Raw genomic sequence first — 27382 nt, 5'->3', positions numbered from 1 at the left:
TCCTTCAAAAGCATTAGAGATTGATGATTATTTCTGTCATATAAGAGGGCACACTATTATTAGAAAATAAAGTAATTAAAATAAGCATGTAGCTTACTTCAACATTGCTTCATCCTGAATTACCATTACGTAATCACATAGTAACTCACTCATATCTTTCTTACTTATTGGCATTTCTTTCATGACCTCAAATGTCCAAAATTTTTTTTTGGAAGTAAACACAAACATCAAAAAAAAACTACACAGGGCCATATTGTATACTTTTTAATTATTAATTAAATAAATAAAATCAAATTACTAAAATATACTAATCCACGACGGTCTCTATTCCCCATCCCCACTCCTCTCTCTGTCTCCGAAACGCACGGACACTCTCAATCCGCTGCCGTCCCTCCGCCGCTGCTTGAGTCTACTGCGAAGCTTGCCGCGGCCGCTCCCTCTCCTCCGACCCGGCCATGGCCCTTCCAGCGCATCTCGAGCTTGAACACGGGTCGCATCACCCATCAGCACAGATCGAGGTCGCCCCCTGCCAGCAACTCCTCCGCTTCTGCTGCTTGAGCTCGCGAGCCGGAGCTCCATTTGCTTGTGCAGGAGCAGATCCACCACTGCTCCAAGGTCTCCTGCTTTCCATCCTCCTCCTCGTTGCTCACACCGGCATCCGCTGCTGCGCTGTATATCCCCAAGCCCGCTCCAACGCTCCGGTAAGCAGGGACGTCGTGGGAGATTCACCTTCCCCATCTCTCTCAAGCAGGTATTTTGGTTCCCCCTTCCCCCCGAACTCTGAATCTCTATTATGTGTTTGTTATTCGTTTGGTGCTTTGGAAAAAGTTGTTTGTGTCACCGGATTCTTTTCACCTTGATTGAGTAGTAATTGTCAGTGATGGTATTTGCCATACTACATTCATCGTTTCTAGGGTCAAAGCCTCCATACTGTGTTCATCGTTTCTAGGGTCAAAGCCTCCATGGTAATATCTGTAATATCTGTAACTTTGCCATATCTGTAAGTTTTGTGGTACATGTCTGTATTTTCTTGAAATAATTGGAATCATGGTATTTACTACTACCACGCAAAAAATTCAGTTATTTTCCCAAGGTTGGAACAAAACTTACAGATATCTTGAGGAATTTTAAGAAATCCATTTCTTTGGGGATAAGCCCTACAAGGTGACATGCCTTCCTTACTGGTATTTAAATCCTATAAAACTCTTGAATTTTGTTTGTGTGGTGGATATGTAGCTTCTTCTTAGGACCCAAAATAATTTGCGTGTATATTTTTATATTTTTTGGTTAGTAACCAGCAGCTTAATTCTAACATGCAGAGATAATAAGAAGCTTAGACAAAAAGCAGCTTGAGCTCATGCTAGATATTTCAGCGATGATAATGATGATGCTATTCTGATTTTCAGTAGTACAGAGGAGCACATTACCTCATTAGTTAGTGCCTGCAATGTCGTAGTATTATTCTAGTACTTTTTAGGATAAGTTTGTTGAGTACAAAGTGTATGGGTTTCTGATCGTTAAGCTATGCGGAAAGCCATTGTGAAATTAGCTTCTTCTTTAATTTCTTCATTGTTTATGCATGGAAAATATTTGGCTCATGGAATCTTATGTTTCTATATTGGATTTTTTCTCTATAATACATATCACTTATCGATTCCATGAAGACAGTATCAGTTAACAAAATGTAAGGTCTCTCATATATCTTTACAGTACATGCCTCTTTAGTATTCATTCCAAGTAATGGTTTCTCCATTTTGTACCTGATTACACTTTTCATAATTTTTAATGTTATATATGACCTTTGTTCCTAAATAATCGCTCTTTCGGAATGCATCAAATTAAACAGTAGTTGGTTAACTACGCTCTTGCTGATTTGGTTAATTCATTTTGTACTTTGGTGATTTGTGCCATGGTTTCAAGGGTCGCTGCCCTCCTACCTCCTAATTAATCCAAAGGTGCCAGCTTGATCTTGGCAACCTTGGCACTTTGGTTCTTCCTCCATGTGCACTCCACTATTTTTTTCAAGAGTAGAAGCTCTTCCTAATTACATTTCAAGATCCCCAAATATTGAGATTTAGCTGCAATACTAAAGTATGGGTCACTATATATTTGTCCTCTTAAGGTGGACAGCAGTTAGCTAGCTACAGGTTCACAGTTCTGGAATATTGAATCAAACTGTGCTTTAACCTTGTTTCTAGGATCTGGACAAAGCATGGGTATCAGCGTATTGCTTCAGTCTAGTATTGGCAATTGGGATATTCTTGTCATTCTGAATATGAGAGCAATTTTACAGTTTATATCTCAGTAAAGCTAAGGAAAGAACTTCAAATATTGTGTAGGAAGGACATTGGCTTTATTGAACCAATTGTGTGCAGAAGCACTGTTCAGGGGCGGCATCTATCTGACAACAATCTCTCACTGATAATACACTTCCCTTTGCAGGTTAAGTATGTTCTGCACTTTCAATCAATCCATGGTCTCACTGCTGCCCAACACTGGACCGATTTTCCTGCCGTGAGTTTCCTGTTTTCATTTTACCATATTATATGCAGCACTCCATCAAAACTGGTTACCCTGCAAAGCCTGACATAAGTCTCCGTAACATAATCCAGGGGCTGCAAACTCGATTTACAGTGCTGCAATTCATATGAGTATTGTGTTTCTTGCTGTTTGAATCCTTCTAAGGTAAATCCTAATAAGTAGTACCAGGTCTGGAAGGTAAAAAACGAATTGTTTCACGAACATTTTACTCTGCCTTTTTGATAGATCAAGAAAGAAGATGTGCTGAAGCTCAAGGAAGCTAAGCCAGTTACTGCTGGTAAGATGCTTGAAGTTATTAATTGCTAATTGGTGAATTTGGAATATGGCAAGTGAAGTTTACCGTTAATTTTCTCCAGGAACATACACAAATGTTTTCGATTTCTGCATGGGAAGATGCCGCCATAGCTCTGCAAGTGTGGTACACTGGTACTGGTTTTTCTTCCCTCTTAGAGTGCCGGTACGATAATTCTTCTACTTTCTGGCATATCTTTCTTTTTTTTTTTACAAATTTGTTCAAGTTACAGTAAAGTGAATACGATGACGGACTATCCCTTGATATTAAACAATATGTTTGAGTATTTTTTCTAATTTTTTCAGGCCAACAAAAGAAGAATGTTGCATGCTTATTGTCACTGGAGATCTACAGAATAGTTGTAAGCTACAACTGTCTCACTTGCATATATCCTATAATTTTTGAGTTGTAATAAGTACTGTCAATTTCTCTCCAACTCCCGCATTTTAGTCATGCTGTTAACAGAACACTTGAACATAGTGAGGAAATATACTTTTGGGAACAGAAAAAAACCAATACAATAAATCTAATAGTGGTGTAGCTTGGATTTCTGGCTAGGGTGACTACAGTTAAAGTGAACATACAAACATCATAAAATAAATGACTCTACCTGCTGCACAAAAAGTCTAATGCTGCAGAAAAAAAAATCCTACAATTAAATGAAATAGAATGTTCGTTAAGTTAAGATTGTGACTGCTAGGTGGCAGCATGTGAAATGAAGAATCAAAGAAAAAAACCATAAATTACAGGAATTAGCATGTCTCTTTTGGCCGCTAATTTATAGGGAACAAAACTATGTACTGATCTGAAAACAAAACAACTGAGCATTATTTTAAAAGTTTTTGTATAACTGACAATTTATTCCCTTGCCTACCAACCATTATTACATCATATTTTTCTCTGCCTGCAAGCTGTCAAATAAAGAGCTGATTTAAAATTTTTATTTCCAATAGCTGCACCCCCAGTCTAAAATTTTACAGGGTATATTTGTTACTTTTGAAACAAAATGATGTGTATAATATAAATGCATAGTACTTATATTTTGCGTCACATACATGGCATATTAATGAGATATAATTGTCAGTCCAAAATATACAGTTTTGTATGTGCTTCAAGAATGTGTAACTCCAATCAACATAATTTCAGTTGTCTAACTCACCTTGTTTTAGGGTTGTGGATTGGCCAGGAAACGCAAGGGCGAGGGCGACTCCAGGACCTGGCAAAACGCAGGATTGACGGCTTCAAGGACGGTCGCAGGGCTGAGGTGGGCAACGCAGGTCGGGCTCGGGCGTCGGGCGATGGCGTCGGGCGAGGGCGACCTGGCAACGCAGGTCGTGCGAGGGCGAGGCGCAGGTCGGCGAGGGCGTCGGGCTGCGGCGTCGGGGGCGAGGGCGACTCTCCAGACCAGGCAACGCGGGCGTCTGGCGTCGGGCGTCGAGGGCGAGGGGGACGGTGTCGGGGGCGAGGGCGAGGGTGACTCTCCAGTCCTGGCAACGCAGGTCGGCCGTCGGGCGAGGGTGACAGCGTCGGCGAGGGCGAGGGCGGCGGGGGCGAGGGCGATGGCGAGGGCGACTCGACGTCGGGCGAGGGCAAGGTCCTAGGACGGCGAGGATGGTCGAGGGTGAGGTCGGGCGAGGGAGACGTCCCAGGATGGTTGACGGCGAGGGAGACGTTCCAGGGAGCGTGCGATTCTTTCCTTTAGAGCGTGCGATTATTCTTTTTCAATTTTGACCCTTCCACCTCCTAGCACGGGTAGAAGGATCGCACACCTAGGGGAGGGGGGAGCGACTCAAAAAAAGTCGCAGGTGGTCTTACTTTTGTTCTTTTTAGTTGTAGGAGATTATCCAAACTAATGCTATGATGGCATCTAAAAAAAATAAATCAAAAAAGTAAAATTAATTATAAAACTTAAAAAAATCAACTGACAAAAAAAACACATATTCACTGTCTCGTGGAGATCGGTCATTTCTCGCTTAGGAAAAAAAGACGAGCCAAGAAAGATCTTAAAGTTCATCAACATATTATAATCATTGTATATATTAATTCTCTCAAAATTGATTAAAATAATAACGATAGCCCTTATTACCTCAATATCTCCATGCTAAATAAGACCATGCATTGTTGTGTGTGCAAAGATATTAATGGACATAAGAAATAAGAAACTCAAAAAATAAATAAGAAAAGCGAACTCTTCAGAAGGATTAGGAAGCTACAACCAGGTATATTTTGATACTTTTGTTTTGTGACTAAAAGAAAGGCTAAGTAGAATTTCTCATAAAGCTCCTCGAGTTTCAGATGAGCATGGAGTCACCATCAATTAAGAGAGAGGTGCAGTGTCAAATACAATGTGGCTAAACATGTTGTATTCTTGTGCTTCAAGAAATTGCATAACCTGAGTGACACGCAAAATAGAGGTGACAAACTACAATAAAAATTCAGAAGAATGGAAGCAGGGATACCGCTCTCTATGCACATGTATTCTTACCTTAGAAATTGCAATTGCTTCATCTAGGCAAGGTGATGGTCTGTCCAACAATTTCCCTAATGTCAACTCTTGAAGATTTACTGAAAGATAGCATCAGCCAAATACTAAACTAAACTAGGACAAAATGTTTTACACTGATCTTTTTTTTATCAAATATACCTGTATTAACAGAGTTAAGGATACCGTTCATAGACACGTACACATACAGGTACATTCGAGAAGGATATAGAAGACAGCTGCACCGACCATTTTACAAAGAGATCTCTAAGGAATAAAACAATACAAATAAAGCTCTAAATCCTCTGTCGGTCAAATCCTCCCGACTTCGTTGCCGCCCAAAGAGGTCCCTAAGGAATAAAACAATACAAATAAAGCTCTAAATCCTCTGTCGGTCAAATCCTCCAGACTTTGTTGCCGCCGGCCGTAGCCGGAGGTCCTTAGACACGAACCCCAGGTCGGAAGAAGCCCCATCGCCGCAAAGCTTTGGAAGTAGCCGCAGTATACACTCACATCAAAGAGCGAGATGAAGCAAACACTAAAATAGCATCGGGCAGGGGCGCACCCCGAGCTCCCTTGGCCATGGACACGGACTCGCTATCAACGACAGAAGCCGCCACGGAAAGCTCGAGCCTTGTCCACTCTCCAACCATCTGCATAACCCAAAACGCTGCCTCTTTATCGTCGAACCAAGATGCCAGAAGACGCACTTCAAGACGATGCGCCGCCATGTGAAGACTCCTAAGCAGGTCTTTGTGACCTCTCTGTTGATGCTGGAGCTGAGCATCACTAGGGTGAGGAAGAGGCCGAAAGAGCTTATTCCCCTACGCCGTCGTCGCCTCCGCCTCGTCGATGCCGCTAGGAAGCAAGCTGACGAGGATTGACATCCCCCTAGCAAAACCCAGCTCCACCGACAACAAATGACGACGAGCAAAACCTAGATCTAGATAGGTAACTAGCTAACCTATGTACATTTGCACGTCAATTATCCGATCCATCTCCATCTCCATCTCCGGTAATTAGGTAATTGTTGATTTGAGATGGATCGGGTAAATCGACACATCATCAGGTAGTAGGGTTTACTTGATCGGCACGACAGCGGTCCGCAGGTTTCAAATGGTGTTTTTTATTCGGTGATGATTACAAGCTTAGATCATGGTTGGATGAGTCTTGAAGCACGGTCCCTGGTAGCAAGGCGTGAGATCAAGGGCATAGGGGTGATAATCCTTGCATCACACGTCAAAGCTTGGTCCTTGGATAGATTTTAATGTTTTATTAGCTCTTAATTTTAATGGAGATAAATTCTTGTATGTGTTTTTCTGGGTATACAATGGTTAGAGGCTCTAAGCGGAGGACATTTTCTGGGTGACCTAGTATAATTTTGAGTGATCCATTATAGTAGAGATAGATATGAGTTTAACTAAATTTACATAAAAAATATCAATATTTATTATATTACATAGTTAAATCTTGGTGGTTGAACCTCCTGAATCATATGGCCCATATGTGCTTGTCATTGTCCTTTAGACTTCTGATGGCGGCACATGGAAGCTAGACAACTTCAAAAGTCAAGTAAACTAGGCCTGAGTACCAACGCTACTTAATTTTTCTTGCTCAATGAAATATACCCAGAAACGAAAAGAACGAAAGACTAGACTATACACTAATATACCATGCCAGAAAAACGGAGTAGCATATCTTTGTAGTCCATGTCTTTTTTTTGGGGGGTAATCTAAAACTTGTGAAATCTAAATCGACTAATTTCAAGAATTGTAAACAGCACAAGACTTGACCGTTTTTCTTTGTACTAATGGTGAACATCTCTCTTGGTGCTATCCTGGTGCCAGCAGGCCGGATTGGGGGGTAAAAGAGAGAGTGGGTATCTGGGCCTCCCTGGAGCAGTTTTGTCCAGATCACACAACAGTAAAACGGAATGCAGGTGAAGCAAAGCAAAGCCAAATGGTTCATTCATTCGGTAGGAGAAAGGAGATGAGATCTCATCTCATACAGAGTTCATTCAGAGTACAGACATAAGACATGCAGCAGCTTATGGCCCGGCCCTTCTCCTGACTCTGTCACTCCCCTTGCTCGAAAACGGGCTGACAAATGTTGGAACACTAGCCATACAGATACAGTGACTGACAGTCTGACGAAAACACCACTCCACTCGGAAGTCCGCGATGCATCGCTATCGCACCCGGTCTCTTTTATTTGGGGATCGCCGCAGCCAGCAGAATTATTATTAGGTAGGAGTAGCAGCTAGTAGCTCCTTTGGAAGATCCTTGGTCTCTGCAAACGCAAGCAACAACAACAATTTCAAAGGATGTAAGGGCAGGCCATCAATGGTGGTTGTACAGAGTACTAGGTGGAACTGTGGAAGAGGAAGACATGTACACTTACACCATGGGAGGATCTTCCAGCGCTGGTTGTCGCCCTCGCACCACTTCCAGAGCACGATCTCGGTGCCGTCGTGGACGCCGCCGTGTGCCTTGTCGCCATGGAAGGCGTCGAAGTTGAGGTAGATGTTGTTGACCATGCGGACGCAGCGGAATCCGTTGCCGACGTCGCGGCTCTCGGTCCAGAGCACCGACTCGTCCTGGTACTCCGGGTTGTAGGGCACCAGCTTCACGGGGTGGCCCTGCCCCGTGGAGTGCTTGAGCGCCTCCCCGGTGACCTTGTTCACCAGCGCGAAGGCCGGGTACCCTTCCTCGTCCCGCACCCGGGTGCTGTGCCGCATGTCCTTGATCCAGTGCTGGTACTCGTCCCGCGGGTTGGTGGGCGCAAGGCACGCCGTCCCGTTGCGCACCGTCAGGCAGTAGTCCTCGCCGCCGGCCTTGCAGAAGACGCGCACGGTGTGCACGCCGCCGTTGGCCCCCGCCGCGGCGTTCGCCTCGGGTCCCCACGGCAGGATCTTCCAGCTCTGGTTCTCGCCCTTGCACCACTCCCAGAGCACGACGCCGGTGCCGTCGTGCACGCCACCGTGGTCCTTGTCGCCGTGGAAGGCGTCGAAGTTGAGGCGGGTGTTGTTGACCATGCGGATGCAGCGGAAGCCCTTGCCCACGTCCTTGCTCTCCGTCCACAGCACCGACGCGTCCTCCTGGTCAGGGTTGAAAGGCGCGAGCTTCACCTGCACATGCAGCACAGCCATGGAATGGATGGATCGATTCATCAGCCAACAAGCCATGGATCGTTGACGAACGCAGCACACATCTAGAGCCTAGAGCACTCACCGGGTGGGACTGGCCGAGGGAGTGCTTGATGGCGAGCCCCGTGGCCTTGTTGACGAGCGCGAACGCCGGCATCCCTTCCTCGTCCTTGACCCGGGTGCTGAAGCGCATGTCCTTGTACCAGTGCTGGTGCTCGTCCTTGGGGTTGGTCGGGGCCAGCACCACGGCGCCGTCGCGGACGGCCAGGCAGTAGTTCTCGTTGGCGCGGCAGAAGATCTTGAACACCTGGTTCGGCCCCGACGCCGGGGGAGCCGGCTGGTTGTGGTGGTGGTGCCCGAACCACGACATCCTCTCCTCTCCTCTCCTCTCCTCTCTCTCCGGTACCGGTGCTGTGTGAGTGACGGTGGTGCGAGGAGAGGCGCTGCCCGGCCGCCGCGTTTTATAGGACAACAAAAGGCTAGCGAGCGGCACCCACACCGGCCACCCCCGGAAGGTCCACCACCCCAACGTCTCGCTGGATGACCAGGAGATGACTCACCCGGTGTACTGTTGCTCCGCTTCGCTCATCTCCTGATGCTGTAATTTGGCAACCAGTAGTAAATGCCTGCCTGGCTTCCCTTTCTCACTGAAGAGTGGGCCCAGTTGGTTCTCTGCGTTGGTTCCCCCCCTCGTGAGTTGTTTACCTACCGTAAGTATGATCTGGTGGTGAAGAAAACAAACTTTGGCAGGTTTTGATAATGGTATATAGCCGTTTGATATCTGGGTATGAGTGTACTGGCAGCAGATTTGGTCCAGTGAGATGGAGGCTCATGCCTCTAGTGTGAATGATTAGTGGTGGAGCACACAATTCATGATGCATGGTGTCATTACCCCCCAACGTCTTTCTGCATTATTAGCTGTGTACTCGATGGTGGATACTCCAACCAAATGTGAACTTGTGAAGGGTTACTGAATTCTAGTTTCAGTATCTAGGAGAGGAGATTACTGTTGCTTGTCATTTGTCAATCGGTCTCGACTGAAGAAATTCAGAAGTTTTGCACTGAAAATTCAGAAGTTTCTTTCCTTGTTTTCAGAGAACCAGAGACCATGCATGCTGAGTCACCGGACCGGTCCTAACCTGTAGAATTTCCTTTTGCCGACACGAATGACAAATTTCCTTATATGCAGTGCATTATGCGTCTTTTCCATGTGAGGAAATTTGATTCTTGTCTGTTGTCTCTGCAGAATTTCTCGAACGAAGATGTTCTCGTTTCACATTCATTCACCCACCAGATCAGTGGGCGTACACAGACGCGTGAGCTCGACGCGACGCTGCCTGCCCTGCATTATTCCCGCGCAAATTAACAACGCTGGCCGCTGGGATTCCTGTCCTGTCCTGCTGAGATGAGTGATGGCCGGGCTTGTAATCTTCTGCACTTTCTGGTACACTAGAAACACCACGGCTTTACTTTGTGAATCGTGGTCACTTTGTGCCCCCCCCCCCCCCCCCCCTGTGTCCACTGTATTGATCTACGTGCCAGGCTTAACGTAGATATGCTACTCCGATGCTTGCTAGGAAACGTTGTGCAGCTTCTAAGCGCAGTGCTTAGTGGTACAGTAGTGATTCCCCATGTTGAAAGGGACAGCAACCGGCAAGTGAAGTTGCACTGAATTGTATTATCCACACCTGATCATTCACTGCATTTCCGGTGCATAGGATTCAGAAATAGCCGTTTTTTCTAGTTATTTAGTAAAAAAAAAAAGAGAACATTCCACTCATCATCATGCATTGGAAAGCTGCTGCTACTGCATTTCTCTCCATTCAGTGGATCGATTCCGATGAGCACATCCTGATAAGAATGTTCCCGCCGATCATCTGCATCAGGGTCGTCGCCATCTCTGAACCGTTTGGCATGTCTAAAGTTTTGCTGTCACCCTTGTGCATACTACTACTACTACTACAGTAGTTTGTTTGTACTGCGTACAACCACTGCAGTCCAACTAGAACATTAACGTTGGTTGGTGCAAGCAGTTTCTTTCGTCTCGTTGTCCACAGGGCTGAGGAGGCTGCAGTGGTTGTCCACAGAGTCCTTTCAGCTTGTTCTGTCATTACTGTTCCAGCTAGTTTCTATAAGTGGGAGTAGGTGGAATTTGTTGTCTTGTACTACTAAATGAGAGGTCTGGACTCTAGAACGCGTTGGGAAAGGTCGTACGACACGTCACGAGGAGGTGTAATAATGCATGGTAAACCCGACTGTCGCCGTGTGATTAGGTGAAGGCTAGCCTTTTGTTACCAATCCAATGGGTGCATGGACCAACAACTCTGTTGATGCAAGAAAAGAGCTTGCTCCAATCTGTTCGCAATGCTTGGCAGGGTTCATTTGGACGGTGACGGTGGTGTGCAGATCAGGTAGTTTTTTGCTTGGCTAGACATTGGCATGCGCTGCCAAATGACCTCGATCTCCCTGTCAATGCTTGGATCACAACGCTTGCTCTATGCTGGAAGAGCTTGCTCCAACCGTGCCTGTGCCGGCCCGAATCACGTAGCGGGCCATGCTTGGGCCGACCCTCGGCCAGCCGGGCAGCAAGGCCCGACCCACTTTTAACAGCAGACACGGTGTCGGCTCGATATCAGAAACTTATGAAACTTAATATCAAGTTCTATGACTTGTGAAACTTGTGACTTTTGCCATGTCAAATATGATCTGTGAGTATATTGTGTTATGTGAATTGTGAAGTATCAATGTCTATGACTTGAATGTGATTTATTTATGCTTTGTTAAATTCTGTATTAAATTTGGTGTTTTTCATATAGCGGGCTATGGGTCGGCCCGAAGGGCTATTGGGTCTCGTGCTTTTCGGGCTAGCCCAACCTGAAAATTAGCCCACGTGTCGTGTCTAGGCCGTCAGGCAGACACGGTGGCCTATGAAGGCACGACCCAGTGGCACACGGGCCATACGGGTCCGTGCCCTATTGGGACGTGCCTAGCATAGGCTCGTGCTGGGCCGGCCCGGCGCGTTGCTCATCTTTAAAGGGAAATGTGTGCCTATCTCTTTATTAGGGTCTTGTTGTATCTTCGTGATAGAATAGGCTTTACCCTCAGGATAAAAGATTTGGAGGATAAAATTTTGTACTGGAATAGCTTCATGTGTTCCAGGTCGAATGAAGGGTTCAATCCCTGTTGAAATTTTCCTTCTATGGAGCGTCCATGACCTGGGGTGAAAGTTGACATCAATGTGTGTTGTACTTTGAAGTTTGAAGAATGACGAGAACTTTTACAATGCACCATATTGCAATATATTAACAGTTCCGAACTTGTGTACTAGTCTTGTTTAGATTCAAAAACTTTTTGGATTTTGATACCGTAGCACTTTCGTTTTTATTTGACAAACATTGTTCAATTATAGTGTAACTAGGCTTAACATATTCGTCTTGTGATTTACAGACAAACTGTGTAATTAGTTTTTGTTTTCATCTATATTTAATGTTTCATACATGTGCCGCAAGATTCGATGTGACGGGGAATTTTGAAAAGTTTTGGGTTTTTTGGGTGTAGGGCACTCTCAATACTAGAAACTACATATAGTTTCTATACTCATTCATTAATTTTTATAGACACTATATATAGAAACTATGGTCCGAATGGATATTTTCTATAGAATATTTTTATAACCAATCATATTCATTCTCTTTCCATTCTTAGCCAATCATATCACTTCATGTCTTGGATTTTGTGTAGACATGGTTTCTATCTTAGACCAGTTTCTATGATTTTTACTCTCTCTCTTCAATAACTACATTGTCACATCAACAAAATACTTAGGTGGCCTTGTTTAGTTCATCCCAAAACCAAAAAGTTTTCAAGATTTCCCGTCACATCGAATCTTACGGCACATGCATGAAGCATTAAATATAGACGAAAATAAAAACTAATTACACAGTTTGCTTGTAAATCGCGAGACGAATATTTTGATCCTAGTTAGTTTATAATTGGACAATATTTGCTACAAACAAACGAAAGTGCTACAGTTGCAAAATCCAAAAAAAAATCGCATCTAAACAAGGCCTACTATTTGAATGTAAAATTTACAATCAAAAATTTTGGGATATAAAAATTTAGGATCTAAACAGGCCTTAGAACTCTTGGTGCCTAACCTGTAAACGAGACGTGAATGAACGACACCACCGGCCTAGTACAGCTAGTAATGTTAGACTTGGTTTTCCAGCTGGTGTGATTAGATTAGGTGAATTAAAGGCTGTTTTGACTGGCATCTGAATAGCACCAACAACTCTGCTGACCTGGGAAAAGGAAAACACAGCCTCATGATCTCATCTGCTCTCCTGTCGATATCCAAATGTAAACCGTCGTCCAGTTCATTTTTTTTAGAAAGGCGGCAAAATTCAGGTGCTTTCAGTTCATTTGACAGCACGCACAAAATGTTTTTCAGCGTGTATCGTTCACCGACTCTTGTTATGTTCTACCATGCTTTTCTTTCTTGTTTGCCTGGAGATTATAATGCATCTGCTTTGTTAGTTCCACCTGCGAAGACGTGCTTGGTAGGCTTCGGCGTTAAGAATTGGCTGTACTCCGTATGTCCGAACAATACAGCGACGTACGCGTGGCATGGAAACTGACTAACATGTACTGTCTGTACCAATAAGTACCAACAGCATCGTTTAGTCCGTTAGCAGTCGTCGACGTAGTTGTCATGGGCAGAAAAAACAAGTAAGTACTAGTGGTGGTTTGCTGTTGTAGGGACTAGCAGGGGAGAGGAGGAGCTGGCACGGTTCATTGCACGCGCGAAATATCAAAATGCAGCAATGCAGCTCGGTAGATCGATTCCTCATCAGAAACTCAGAATCACTCAAAGTCTGAATGAAACTCAGCATCAACATACTCGAAAGTCTTTCAGAACACCAAACAGAGAAGTAGCAGCAGCGCGCAACCAGCAAGATACGATCAGATTCAGACATGGTCGCACGCTGATGGACAACAACTAGTACTCCTATATTATTACTGTTCATTCAGGAACCGACGCGAAAACAGAAAGATAATAACTAGAACGACTCGATCAACGACATGGAGCGGAGGACGGAGACGGCAGCAAGGTAAAGTTTCTCCGGTCGATCTTCTCAACGCCGCGATTGGATGGCTTCATATCTCTGCATACACGTAATAGTACAAAACTAGTCAATGTAAAGATCGGAGCATCCGAAGACATAAACTGCCAACGGATCGGAGCATCCGAAGACGGATGTGCTGTTTGTTCAACTCTGACGAAATGGACTGGAAGGCAACTTGTATATTATTGATGAAACACTTACACCAGGGCAGGATCTTCCAGCGCTGGTTGTCGCCCTTGGCCCATTCCCAGAGGACGACGGTGGTGCCGTCGTGGACGCCGCCATGGTCCTTGTCGCCATGGAAGGCGTCGAAGTTGAGGTAGATGTTGTTCACCATGCGCACGCAGCGGAAGCCGTGGCCGACGTCGCGGCTCTCAGTCCACAGCACGGACTCGTCCACGTACTCAGGGTTGTAGGGCACCAGACGAACCTGCAGACGATGGATCCATGTCAATTCATATGCCCATATATGTTCGATCACGTACCCATCCATCCGTCAGATACATGCATCAAGAATTATTCAAGATAGGATGGAGTTACAGCTAGCTATCAGTTGAAAATACACACACATAGGACTACCTACTTAGGAGTACATAGTAATAGCATTGCTTCAATAATGTCGTTACTATCTACTCCTCCTAATTTAGGCCTTGTTTAGTTCACCCCAAAAAGCAAAAAGTTTTCAAGATTTCCCGTCACATCGAATCTTATGGCACATGCATAAAGCATTAAATATAGACGAAAGCAAAAACTAATTACACAGTTTAGCTGGAAATCGTGAGACGAATCTTTTGATCCTAGTTAGTCCATAATTAAATAATATTTGTCACAAACAAACGGAAGTGCTAAAGTACCGAAATCCGAAATCTTTTCGGAACTAAACAAGGCCTTACAAGCAAAGTTCAACACGGTGTGACGACGCCCATTGATCGATCAGGAAAGTAGACAGGTACGTGGCAACAACTACATTGACTGACTCACTGACTGACTGAACTGACAAAACAAAGAAAGTTGCATTGCATAGCATTGCACACACGCACGCACGCAAGATTGTTTGAAAGCAGTTTTCCAGTGTATGCATTGGTTGGTTAGGTGAAGTGAAAACTGATGAGTGATGGATCGTTCGTACCGGGTGGCTCTGTCCCAGGGAGTGCTTGATGGCTTCGCCGGTGACCTTGTTCACCAGCGCGAACGCCGGGTACCCTTCCTCGTCCTTGATGCGAGTGCTGTGCCTCATGTCCTTCACCCAGTGCTACACGAATAACCACCACATTTTACTCCTCCGTACATTAGTAGTCATCAATCGATCAGAGATGATCATCCTATATATAGCTGTTAACTAGGATCTTATCATGACATATCATAGAGCATCGATCTTGTTGCAGTAGTAGTACGTACCTGGAACTCGTCCCTGGGGTTGGTTGGTGCCAGGCACACGGTGCCGTTCCTGACGGTGAGGCTGTACCCGTCGCCGGCCTTGCAGAAGACGCGCACGGTGGGCTCAGACGCGAGCACGCGAGGCAGGTTGCCGTACCCGTACCCGGCGGGGGGCCCGTACCCCGGGGCAGGGTTGCCCGGAGCCGGCGGGTAGCCGCCGTAGCCAGGCTCGTGCACAGGCGGCTGGGGACGGTACCCGCCATAGCCTGGCTCCTGCTGGGGTGCAGGCGGTGGGTACGGCCCTGGTGGTGGCGGCGCGTAGCCACCGGCAGCTGGGCCGCCCGGCGGGGGCCGGTACCCGCCGTAGGCTGGCTCCGGCTGGGCTGCAGGCGGTGGGTACGGCCCTCCTGGTGGTGCGCGCGGCGCGTTGTAGGCCTCGTCGCCCCAGGGCAGCAGCTTCCAGCTCTGGTTGGGTCCCTTGGCCCACTCCCAGAGCACGACGGTGGTGCCGTCGTGGACGCCGCCGTGGTCCTTGTCGCCGTGGAAGGCGTCGAAGTTGAGGTGGATGTTGTTGACCATGCGGATGCAGCGGAAGCCCTTGCCGACGTCGTGGCTCTCCGTCCACAGCACCGACTCGTCCAGGTAGTCCGGGATGTAGGGCACCAGCTTCACCTGCAAATAAGTATATACGTACATAACACGGTGCATGCCCGGTGGGTGAGAGAGACGATCGAATCGCATCGCATCGCATCGCATGAGAACGAACGATCGACGCCCGGGCGGGCGGGCGGCGGACTAGCTTACAGGATGGGACTGGCCGAGCGAGTGCTTGATGGCGAGGCCGGTGGCCCTGTTGACGAGCGCGAACGCCGGCTGGCCCTCCGCGTCCTTCACCTTGGTGCTGTGCCTCATGTCCTTGTACCAGTGCTGCACAAGCACACCGCGCGCCGGCCGGATCCATATATGACCACCATGATGGATATATCCATGACAGAGAATTATAAGAGAATAATAAAGCAATAGCTAGCATGCATGCCTGGGATTCGTCGCGAGGGTTGGTGGGCGCGAGGACGACGGTGTCGTTGCGCACCGTGAGGCAGTACGCCTCGTCGGCGCGGCAGAAGATCTTGTACAGCGTCTGCTCATGCGGCGGCGGTGGCGGCGGGGCCTGGCCGTGCCCGCCGTGGCCATGGTGGTGGTGGTGCCCGAACATGCTTTCCTTAATTTTCCAGAAGCTGATCGAGGGATGGAGGTTGGGACGACGACGGACCGGCTGATCGACCGATCCGAGGATGGATGGATGGCCTCGCCCACTGCCTCGGGTTTTATAGCGCGCTCGGCGGGCCTGCGTGGTCTGCACCGCCGGCTGCTCACTCTATCAGCAGCAGACCAGACCTGCCCTGCAGCGTCTCTATCTCTATCTCTGCCTAATGAGCAGCAGCCCCCTGTCCCAGCAGGTATGCACGTCTTCTCGATCTCTCAAGTCCGCACAGCCTACCTACCCACGCTGCACGTTCAACGTACCAGCCAGCAGCTACCGTCTGCAGCCAGAGCGCCGGATCGGACTCGGAGCCGCCCGCGGCGGGTTGTTTTTTGTTTTACACGCGCGCGCGCGCGCCTCCGACGACCCGCGTCACGCTCTTGGTCTTGTCGCCGTTGCAGGCGTGGCCCCACCTGTCGGTGGGACTGCCACGCTTGTTTGGTGCCAAGGATGCGTGCTGCCGTCCGGTCATCCGGTCCGGTGCCCACAGCCCGCAGGCACCGAACGATTTCTTCCATGCTAAGGAAATAATACACTACACTAATCAATTTTTGTGGTCTTTGCCAAGTGGCGAACATGGAATGGAAGGATCATTCAATGCAACGTTCGTATTCAGAATAATATTTTGTATATTAAATTTACATATCAAAATCTTCTTGCGAGGGATTTCAAATAATTTTGTGAGGATGCAAAAATTAAGAGACAATATTAGTATCCCAATCTCTATCTCTACAAATGTTTTAACAAGCTCTAGATATTTTATTTATATTTTCGTATCTCAATCTATCCTTAGCATTTATTGTTCAATTTGTGTGTGTGTGTCTCGAAATCTTCTTGTGAGGGATTTCAAATCTTTGCGAGGATGCAAAATTTAAGGGACAACATTTAGTATCTCACATCTAACCTCTTCTATCTAAAATGTTTTCACGATCTCTACATATTTTATTTAGATTTCTCATATCCCAATCAATCCCTAGCATTTATTGTTTCATTTTATTATATTAAATAAATATATATCAAAATATTCTTGCGAAGGATTCCAAATTTTTTGTGAGGATGCAAAAATTAAGGGACATCATTTAGTATCCCAAATCTAATCTCTATCTCTAGAAATGTTTTCACAAGCTCTAAATATTTTATTTAGATTTTCTGTATCACAATCTATCCCAAGCATTTATTGTTACATTTTATTATATCAAATATATATATATATATATATATATATATATATATATATATATATATATATATATATATTGAAATCCTCTTGCAAAGGATTCCAAATCTTTTTGCGAGGATGCGAAAATTAAGGGACATCATTAAGTATCCTAAATCTAACCTCTATCTCTAGAAATGTTTTCACAAGCTCAAAATATTTTATTTAGATTTTTCGTATCCCAATCTATCCCTAGCATTTATTGTTCCATTCTATTATATTAAATAAATATATATCAAAAACTTCTTACAAAGGATTCCAAATCTTTTCCCGAGGATGCAAAAATTAAAGGACATCGTGTATTATCCCAAATCTAACTTCTATATCTAGAAATGTTTCATGAACTCTAAGTATTTTATTTAGATTTTTCGTATCCCAAACTATCCCTCGCATTTGGTGTTCCATTTTATTATATTAAATAAGTATATATAAAAATCTTCTCGTGAAGGATTCCAATTTTTTGTGAGGATGCAAAAATTACGGGATAACATTTAGTATTTCAAATCTAACTCTATCTCTAGAAATATCTTCACGAGCTATAAATATTTTATTTGGATTTTTGTATCGCAATCTATGTCTAGGATTTATTTACATACTTTTTAAAAGTTTAGACATATTTTTTTGTGGTTTCAAAATTTTATGAAGTATCGTTGGATTTTCTTAGCTAAAAAAAGGACGCAACCATTTCAAACAGGTAGAGAAGTAATTTGAATGGTTTTCAGAGCTCCGGGTGTTGTAGTCCGAGAAGAAAAATCAAACTATAACGATAGTTAAGTAGACCTTTTTTAGAGTTTAATAAGCTTTTTCTGAGAGCCTAATAATACAAGGTGGGTTGAAGTAGTTAGGTGAATACACATATGTAGACATATATGATCACTGTAATTTGAGTTTCCCTATGTACTCTTCTTCGATTGAAGACTACTTTTTGCATTTTGCCTATACTTACATTGCTTGTTACATCGCTATTTCACTATAGCTACAAATGTAATTTTAGGTGAATGTCATGTAATTTTCTGATTACAATGCAAAATGGGAGATTGCAATTAGCTAGCTACACTACAGGATTCGGCTGATTTGCCGGGAGCCGGACACTCCCGGCAAAGGCTACTTTGCACTCGGCAAAGCCTTTGCCGGGAGCTGCACCCGGCAAAGAGCCTCCGGCAAAAATCCGGCCGGCAAAGATTTCTTTGCCGGGAGCTTTTTATCGGGCACCCGGCAAAGACTTTACCGAGAGTAAACACGGCCCCCGGCAAAGAAAAGTGACCGTCACGGCGCCGGTTCCGTCGGTCCTTTCTTTGCCGGGAGTTGTGTCAGCGACACCCGGTAAAGATTTTTAATTTTTTTTTCCCAGATTTTCTTTGCCGGGAGCTTACTGGTCAGGCTCCCGGCAAAGTTTTTTTATTTTCTTTTTCAATAATTTCTTTGCCGGGAGTTTGCTGGGCAGGCTCCCGGCAAAGATTTTTTTATTTTTTTTTAATAATTTCTTTGCCGGGAGTCTTCTTCTTGGCTCCCGGCAAAGATTTTTTTTATTTTTTTCCCAGATTTTCTTTGCCTGGTGTCCTAGCCCTGGCACCCGGCAAATCTGGGAACTTGAAGCTGGCACCCGGCAAAGCCTTTATTTTTATTATTTTATTTTATTTTTTTGATTCTGTATTTACAAACATAATATAACACATATTTATATCACCAACAGAACATATCACACATCCATTTCATCACAAACTCAATCCGGCATATATATCACATCACAAACACATGATCTCACATGCATACACGACATCGCAAACATAATAGTTCCAATATCCATCATCACAAGTCGATAGTGTTCACAGTGCATCACATGTCCATCAAGTCGTGAAAAAGAGAAACAAACTAGAGGTGGGGGAAAACTGAGTGCCCGGTGAAGGAAAAGCGCCGTCGTCTGCTTGCGCCTGAGATGGGTTATTTGAACCCGCCGACGGAGGCTACATAAAGGACAAGAGATTGCATGTGTGAGAGTGGTCAATTTAGTCTTCTATGTCATGAAAGAATATGAAAGCACTAGTCAAAGCAATTTGTTTTCATACTCACAGGACTAGCTAGAAGTAGCGGCGGTGGAGCGAACTGTGGCACAGCTACACCGTTGACTTGCCCAAAGCTCTGCAAAAACGCCGTAATCTCCGCTAGCTGCTTGGCTTGTCTTTCGCGCTCGGCCCGCTCAGCCTCTCTTTCCCGCTCGGCGAGCTCGGTCCTCGCCGCCAGGTCCCGCAGCTCCTGAGCCATCCTCTCATTCTCGGCCTGCAATATTTCAACCCATCTGTTTTAGTGGTGCAAAGGCATCTAAGTTATGTAAACATCAATGTATGGACAGTTAAATGGGAGAAACCTTAAGTTCATCGACCCGCTGCTGTGAAGGAGACGGCCGTTGGCGTATGACTGGGCCTCCGCTCGGGGTCTCTGCTCGGATCTGGAAGAGGGTGGGAACAGAGCTGGACTCAAAGGTGCCATCACCAAGCCAGTACCGTCCATGCTTCTTGCCTTGTCCGATCCTCATAACCATCGACCCATCAATGTCGTCGGTGCTCGGATCCCACTCTGGCCCATGGACCGACCTTGCCTCCGATGCATAGGAACTGATGCGGGTGTGGGAGCTCGGATTGCTGTATGACTCGGGCGGGTCATCCGGGTTGAAGGTGGCATCGGAAGTCGTCTTTCCCTTGCGGGCCAGTCTATATGCCATGAACGTGGACAAAGGCTGGCCACCATGCGACGCCGACTGTGAGAAAGACAACAAGATGATTAGAATAAACATGCAGAATGAAGCATCAAAATACTAAGAATGAATTTATGTACCCATGCTTGCTTGTATGCGGCGAGGCTTTGGCTGCCTTGATGGTGTGTGGGGCCTGTCGCCTGCAAAGCACGCTCCCGGCAGGCTTCGTGTTCCTGCATATAATCCTCTGTGAACCACTTGTCCACAATCATCTCCCAGCAGTCCCGATATGACTCACACCACCATGGAATCATCTGCATGTCATAAACAATTTGAGATATAAGATGACCAATTAGAGATACTTAATCTCAAAATGAATTAGTATTATTATTTTCATTTACCTCAAGGAACTGCTCTCGGGTGAGAAGCATTTGTCTTGCCTGTGCCTTGGTGATTTTCTGACCAAGTCGCGTGGCGTAGTACTTGATGATGCAAGTGATGCGCTCCTCATAGTGCATGTCAGAGAGGCGCTTCCTGACACATTTCACCAAGTTCTTCTCCGCCCTCTCCTCTTGTCCCTCTTCACACTTGAAAAAAGTCTGCAAACAGACACAATGTATCAATTCATCATGTCAAAAAAGTCAAATGAGTACGATGTATTGATCAAAGTTGTGCAAACAAGACTTACCCAAAACTATCTCCTGACCCGCTCCTGCTTGTCTCCATAATCTGTGTCGGGGGCAGATTTGTAGTGGTCCCATGTTTTGGCCGGCCCCACAGTCCCCTTGTGTGTGACAATGCCAGGGTAATAGTGCCTACACATAAGCCCCAAGATGTGGTTGGGGTTGCGTGAGTCACCAGGCGACACAACCTCCCAGTGCCTACACAAGTCATTAACAAACATTATTAGTTTATCTGACATTATATGAAGTAGCTGTGATTAAATCTAAAGTTAGTTACCTGTCCCCCTGGGGGCGAATCACTGGGCGTAGGGGAGGAAGCGGAGGCCCAGGGAGTTTTGAGGGACCTCGCAAGTAGGGCTTGGCAGCAGCAGTGGCAGTGGAACCACCTGCAGTCTCGCCGTCCTCCAGTGTGTCTCCCTCGTCGTCTGTCGCCCCAACCTGGTCATCCCCCGAGGAGTCCGTGGTACGGCACACCTCCTCCAGCACGGGGCGCGGCCTGGCTAGAGGAGGCCGACCCCTCCTGCTGCCGCTACCGCTGCCGCTGCTGCTCCTCCTAAGCCTCTGCCTCCTCTCATCCGACGAGTTCTCTCTAGCATCCTCACGTGGCCTCTGGTAACTCGAGTTCACGTTCCTTGGCCCACTGCCGCCCGCCATCTTTGTTTAATCACCTACAATTAAAAAAACAAACAAGACATATTAGTAGATGTATTAGAAATAGATGTATTAAAAAGAAACAAACAAGACATGATTATTACAAAATAATATAGTATTACATGTATTAGAAGTAATCATCATTATTGGGATTATCTGGATCATATGTCTCGTCATCACTATCAAAGTTGTCTAAATAAACAAGATTGTCTGAAGGTTCAATGTTGCCTTCATCGTCATCGTCTAAATGTAATCGCTCAAGCATTTCTATGTCCTTTGCATTTTGCACCTCATCTCCTTCTTCCTCGTCATTAACCCTTTCATTGTCTACTTCCATTCCGATCGCCTCGGTTAAGTCTATCATCAACCTCCCTTGTAGCCCATCTCTTGATAGAACTCTCCATCATAAGTGTTTGGGTTAAAGTTGTAATCTTCATCGTTTGGGACAGGACATCTACCATGTGGTGATACCTGGTGCACAATAGACCAACCCTGAAGAGCCTTGTTGTCTTGGCATGCGTATGGCAAATAATAAACCTGCACGGCCTGATCTGCCACAATGAAGACATCTTTTCCTTGATAGATGGAATCATGTCGAATCTCGACTTGACCAATATTAGGGCTCCGTTTCGTTAGTTGAGGATTGAACCAGTGGCATTTGAACATGACAAGACGAAGAGGTTCCTTTCCATAAAATGAAAGTTCATAGATATCTTCAATTATGCCATGGTACTCTTGGCCATCAGTGCCGGGAGTACAAACTCCGCTGTTTGTGGTTTTTCGATGGGGCCGAGTTTGCTCGTAGCTTCTTGTGTGAAAGCGATATCCATTCACATCATAACCTGAATAAGCTTTCACCTTATAATCAAAGCCATTTGCAACCTGTCTCAACTCTTGACTCATACTTGCATCGGTTTGGGCCTACAAGCGCGAGGAAAGATTGCCAGACTAAGTACGTGAAAGAAGGAAAGATTGCCAGACTAGATACAAGGTAAATTGGACAATACCTTTGTTTTGAACCAAGAAATGAAATCAGGCCTCCCTGCACCCGGACCCTGTGAAAGAAGGGTGTCGGTTTGGCGTTGGGTAGGTTCCCTTGGTTGATGCCAAGATACACGAATAAATTCCCTATGCAAACGAGAGAATTCAGTTGGATGCAAAATAGTAAGGGCATATTGAAACACCTCGGGAAGGCTTTGAGAACTTACTCAATGGATGGCTTCACCTCGGGAAGGTTGTGGAACACATATAGCATGATCGTGCACCACTCTGCATTGTCCAACCTCTTATTGGTTGATCCACTTGACTTACCGAGTTGCCCTTGGAAAAGGCTAAGGTTGGATTCATTCTCGTCAACATTGTAGCGAGGGAGTGGATTATGCATGCTAGGAAGGTTCTCCGTGTAGTATAGTTGTGTGAAGTTTGTCACCTCCTCTAGAATGGAAGCCTCTGCAATGGAAGCCTCAATTTTGGCTTTATTTCTACATTTTTTGCGAACGGCCTTTAGACATCTCTCGATTGGATAGCACCAACGACCCTGCACGGGCCCCCCCATACGTGCCTCATACGGGAGGTGCACAATCAAATGTTGCATCGACAAGAAGAAGCCAGGTGGAAAGATCTTCTCCAACTTACAAAGCAACTCAGGTGCCACTTTCTCCAAGTTTGCAACCACGGTCCGAGATAGCTCCTTGGCACAAAGCTGGCGGAAGAAATAGCTCAACTCTGCTAGCACTAGCCAGAGATGCTCAGGAACATAGCCTCGTACCATCGCCGGAAGAAGCCTCTCAATCCATACGTGGTAGTCATGACTCTTCATCCCGTTGACTCGCATAGTGAGTAAGTTCACTCCCCTGCTTAGGTTCGTTGCATATCCATCAGGGAACATTAACGCCTTCATCCATCGTAGTACTTCCCTCCTTTGTTCAGGTTTCAAGACAAAATCAGCCTTAGGCCTTTTCCAGTTCTTGCCGTTTGTAGGAGGCCGCATCACTTGCTGTGGTCTATCGCATAACGTCTCCAGGTCCACTCTAGCCTTAGGGTTGTCCTTAGACTTGTCAGTGTCCATGAGTGTTGCCCAAAGTGCTTCGGCGATATTCTTTTCAGTGTGCATTACATCAATGGTATGGGGCAGCAGTAGGTCCTTGTTGGGTATTTTAAACGCAAACAGAAAAATCCGCAAGCGCACGGATACCGATGTAGCTTTCACCCGGGAGTATTCCAGAGTATCGATTTTCCACAGGGAACGTGAGTGTACTAATTAAGAATCAAGATCGCCCAAGGATAACTATATAATTGTTTTTGGTGAGAAGAGAGGAAGTTTCCTGAGAGTTCTCTAGTTGATCTAAGAATCAAGAATTACTTCAAAGATTATTTATATCGGGACATCAGAGCACTAACCACAGAAAGAGATGAGAAGGGGGCTAGGAAGGTCTGACTACGGTCCTACAAACACCGATCCGAACGTGGTGGAATACGTCGACCGTTAGGGCTGTCACTACCCTAAGGCTACCACAACAATCCGTAGGATTGGGTGCAATTCCAGGTAATTGCAAGACTAAACACCACGTCTAATCTATTAATTACTACTCTAGCGTTATAAAGACTAGAGCACTTGATGCAAGCGTGAATCCAATAAATAACTTGAATGTAAATAAAAGTAATTAAAGAACTCAGGAATTATGAATTGAAGAACCTGGAGAACGATGAAGAACGAACCAGTTGCTGCAAAAGTACAATGTTGAGGAAGATCCGACAGATCCGGCTCCTCCTCCGCTCTCCTCTTCTCTCTCCCTATTTTCTAGATTACAACTAGAACTAACTAGAACTAGAACTAGAGGAACTAGAACTAGAACTAGATGAACTAGAACTAGATCTAGATGAACTAGAGGTAGAACTAGAAGAACTAGAGGGATCCTCTCTACTTGGATGAAGAATTGAAACCCTAGCTTTGATTCTGTAGAAGAGGTATGATCTCCAGGGGCCAGGGGAGTCTGGTTTTATAGTCCCTTCAAGTGAATCTGGGCCGTCGGATCAAACCGACATTGATCGTGTGGTTTTCCTTGAAGTATTAGGTCGGTGGAGCATTGTCCGCGAATTGGACTCTGTTTGGTCCAGGGGGGAGGGCGGGCGCCCAGTAAGGGAGGGCGGGCGCCCAGTGCCCGGCTCCGTTACGTCTCCGTTCGCTCCCGTGGCTTCTGGACTCTTCTAGATGGTAGATAATTGTGCGGTACGTTAATATCTCTATGTAAACCCGACGTGTGGGCCTTTCTTCTGTATTTCCTGATAACCCCCTGCAGAAATAGACAAACACCAAAACTTGTGGAATTCTGTCAGATAAAACCCTAAGTCTAGGTGTTGGTTGCATTTGGATCCTTTTCTATGATTAGTTGATGGTTAATTGTGAGCATTAAGGACTGTCAACAGTCCTTGTAATAGAGGAGCCTCGTCAAGCCGGACTTATGAGTCCACATGTGTTGCTCACCATATCCCACAAAACCACCTTCTTCATTGGGCACGAGAGCATCTATCTGAGCATAAACCTCAGCAGCAGTCTTCAAGTGCGGTCTAGGGTCCATGACTGCGACACCTTTCCTAAAATTCTTGGTGTCATGTCGAAATGGATGGTTGTCATCTAGGAATTGATGATGTTGATCGAACGACGAATACTTTCCACCCTTCTTCAACCAAATGAACCTCACAGCTTCCTGGCATATTGGGCACGGGAACTTCCCGTGAACACACCAGGCGCAAAATAACCCATATGCTAGGAAGTCATGCATGGAGTACTGGTACCAGACATGCATTTTGAAGCTTTCCTTTGTAGCTCGGTCGTATGTCCAAACCCCTTCATTCCAAGATTTGATCAACTCATCAATCACGGGCTCCATGAACACACCCATATTACTCCCCGGGTGCCCAGGAATTATCAACGTCAAGATCACGTTATGTCGTTGAAAAGCGACGCCAGGGGGGAGATTGAGGGGGATAACAAACACGGGCCAACATGTGTAAGGGGCAGACATCATGCCATAAGGATTGAACCCATCTGTTGCTAGCGCGACACGTACATTACGAGCCTCATCGGATTTCAAACGATGCTTGTCATCAAAGCTAGCCCATGCTTCACCATCAGCTGGATGCACCATCTTGTCAGGATGGTAGCGTTTGCCATTCTTGTGCCACGTCATTTGTTTCGTAGTTTCCTCAGTCATGAATAGCCTTTGAATCCTCGGCACGAAGGGAAGGTGTCGTAGGACTCGGGCAGGTATCTTAAGCTGGCTCTTCTGGCCACCACTGTCACCAGACTCTACCTCTAGGAACCTGGAGGCTTTACACTTCGGATAGTACTTTGCCTCCTTAAGTTCTTCTCGAAATAGGACACATCCATTCGGACAAGCATGTATCTGCTCATACGGCATCTTCAGTGCTTTAAGGAGCTTGTGCGCCTCATACATGGTCTTCGGCAACACGTGGTTTTTTGGAAGCAGGGTGCCAACAACGGTCAACACCTTATCGAAGCCTTCTCGACTCCAGTTCAACTCGGACTTCAACCCCATCAAACTACTTATGGCATCGAGCTGAGAGACCTCAGAATGAGCATGAAGGGGTTTCTGTGCTGAGTCCATCATGTACTTGAACGCATCTACGACTGCTTGCATCTCTGTCTCCTCACGTCCTTCAACAAACTGTGCTTGGTGAACGTCATCTACCATATCTGCTACCCCGACATCAGCATCGAAAGACTCGACGCGTTGTCTCACCACCTCCTCTCTCATACGATGCGCTTCACCATGATGGACCCATCGGGTGTAGTTCGAGGTAAACCCATTCTTGTGCAGATGTGTACCCATGAGTTCCTTGTCTAGCATTCTCCTGTTACCACACTTGCTGTAGGGACACAAAGCCATTTTCGGGAATTTTGCGGCCTTGCCGAATGCACGATTCAAGAAACGATCGGTCTTCTGCATCCATTCATAGCTGGCATCACCTTGACTTGTTCGGCCCGTGTACATCCACTGACGGTCCTCCATCCTCTAGCATATATAACATCACAACAGGTGACCACATATTGCATCTACGCGGTGTCCTTACTCTCTAATAGGTGAGGATAGGTCCTAATCCCACCTGCGGATGTGTAGTTGAGGTAAGTTTTCATGCTACACTCCTATTCGAGACGGAATTTCGACAGCACCTCCCCGCTGTTCTCCCGATACACGTCCTGCAAAGGAGAGTGTGTATCCGAAGAACAACAGAAAGGCAATGTCGAAACACCATCTCGAACCGGAGCGGAGCATGAAAACTATCCTCAACTACGCATCCGCAGGCTGTCCAAAATATATGGACAATCCGAAAGAGATACAGTCACAGATATGCAAAGGTCCACATATCTCTGACCGTATCTCTTTCGAACGGGAGACACCTAACTAGGTTACGCGACCAAAGACCACATACGGATAGAGGGGATATACCTAAGGTGGAGGTGAGGTCCGGCTAGCGGGGCGGTAAAGAGCCGGTGCAGTGGAGAGTTGACGCGGTGCAGGAAGACCCGCAGTGCCGACGAAGACGATCAGGGTAGCCGAGTCCCTTCCACAGGTCCTCCTGCAAAAAGGGCAAAAATGGTTAGTGTCGACTCAAAATTTCGGCAGCACCTTCCCTGCACGGAGAGGTTTGAAAACCTGCAAAAAAAACATGGCACGAAGGCCAACAACCACATATATACTAAATATGGCACGAAGGCCAACAACCACATATATATATATACCAAACATGGGCACGAAGGCCAACATCCACCAATATATCAAGAGGAGCCATGTACTTTAGTTCTCTTTCTATGCACATGAAAATATTGAAGTAGTATAACAAAATGAAAATAAACTACTAACTACACTACTACTAACACTACTAACTACACTA

General features: G+C 45.8%; 3 protein-coding genes across 4 annotated transcripts; 1 reads left to right on the top strand and 2 right to left on the bottom strand.

Moving 5' to 3' along the window:
• Window positions 315–7516, top strand: LOC8078576. Of its 2 annotated transcripts, none has more exons than XM_021454369.1 (7): window positions 315–751; window positions 2443–2514; window positions 2613–2685; window positions 2767–2818; window positions 2898–2998; window positions 3139–3194; window positions 4020–7516. In XM_021454369.1, exons 1-6 carry the CDS (start codon window positions 456–458, stop codon window positions 3190–3192), a joined length of 648 nt encoding a protein of 215 aa, XP_021310044.1. In that variant the 5' UTR covers window positions 315–455; the 3' UTR covers window positions 3193–3194; window positions 4020–7516. The 2 variants fall into 2 exon arrangements, with proteins under 2 accessions (XP_021310044.1, XP_021310043.1); XM_021454368.1 differs by having other exon boundaries at window positions 4003–7516.
• On the bottom strand, window positions 7256–8910 carry LOC8078574 (ricin B-like lectin R40G2). Its single transcript, XM_002461185.2, has 3 exons — window positions 8546–8910; window positions 7716–8442; window positions 7256–7604 (listed from the first exon to the last, which is right to left on the bottom strand). Coding segments are annotated over exons 1-3 (1014 nt in total). The 5' UTR covers window positions 8831–8910; the 3' UTR covers window positions 7256–7602.
• On the bottom strand, window positions 13277–16367 carry LOC8078573 (ricin B-like lectin R40C1). Its single transcript, XM_002461184.2, has 6 exons — window positions 16000–16367; window positions 15768–15890; window positions 14985–15635; window positions 14716–14838; window positions 13788–14016; window positions 13277–13625 (listed from the first exon to the last, which is right to left on the bottom strand). Coding segments are annotated over exons 1-6 (1305 nt in total). The 5' UTR covers window positions 16177–16367; the 3' UTR covers window positions 13277–13623.

Source organism: Sorghum bicolor, chromosome 2 (assembly GCF_000003195.3).
Source record: "Sorghum bicolor cultivar BTx623 chromosome 2, Sorghum_bicolor_NCBIv3, whole genome shotgun sequence".
Lineage (NCBI taxonomy): Eukaryota > Viridiplantae > Streptophyta > Magnoliopsida > Poales > Poaceae > Sorghum > Sorghum bicolor.
Note: the sequence above shows the minus strand (reverse complement) of the source record. Positions and strands in the feature narration are given on the sequence as shown.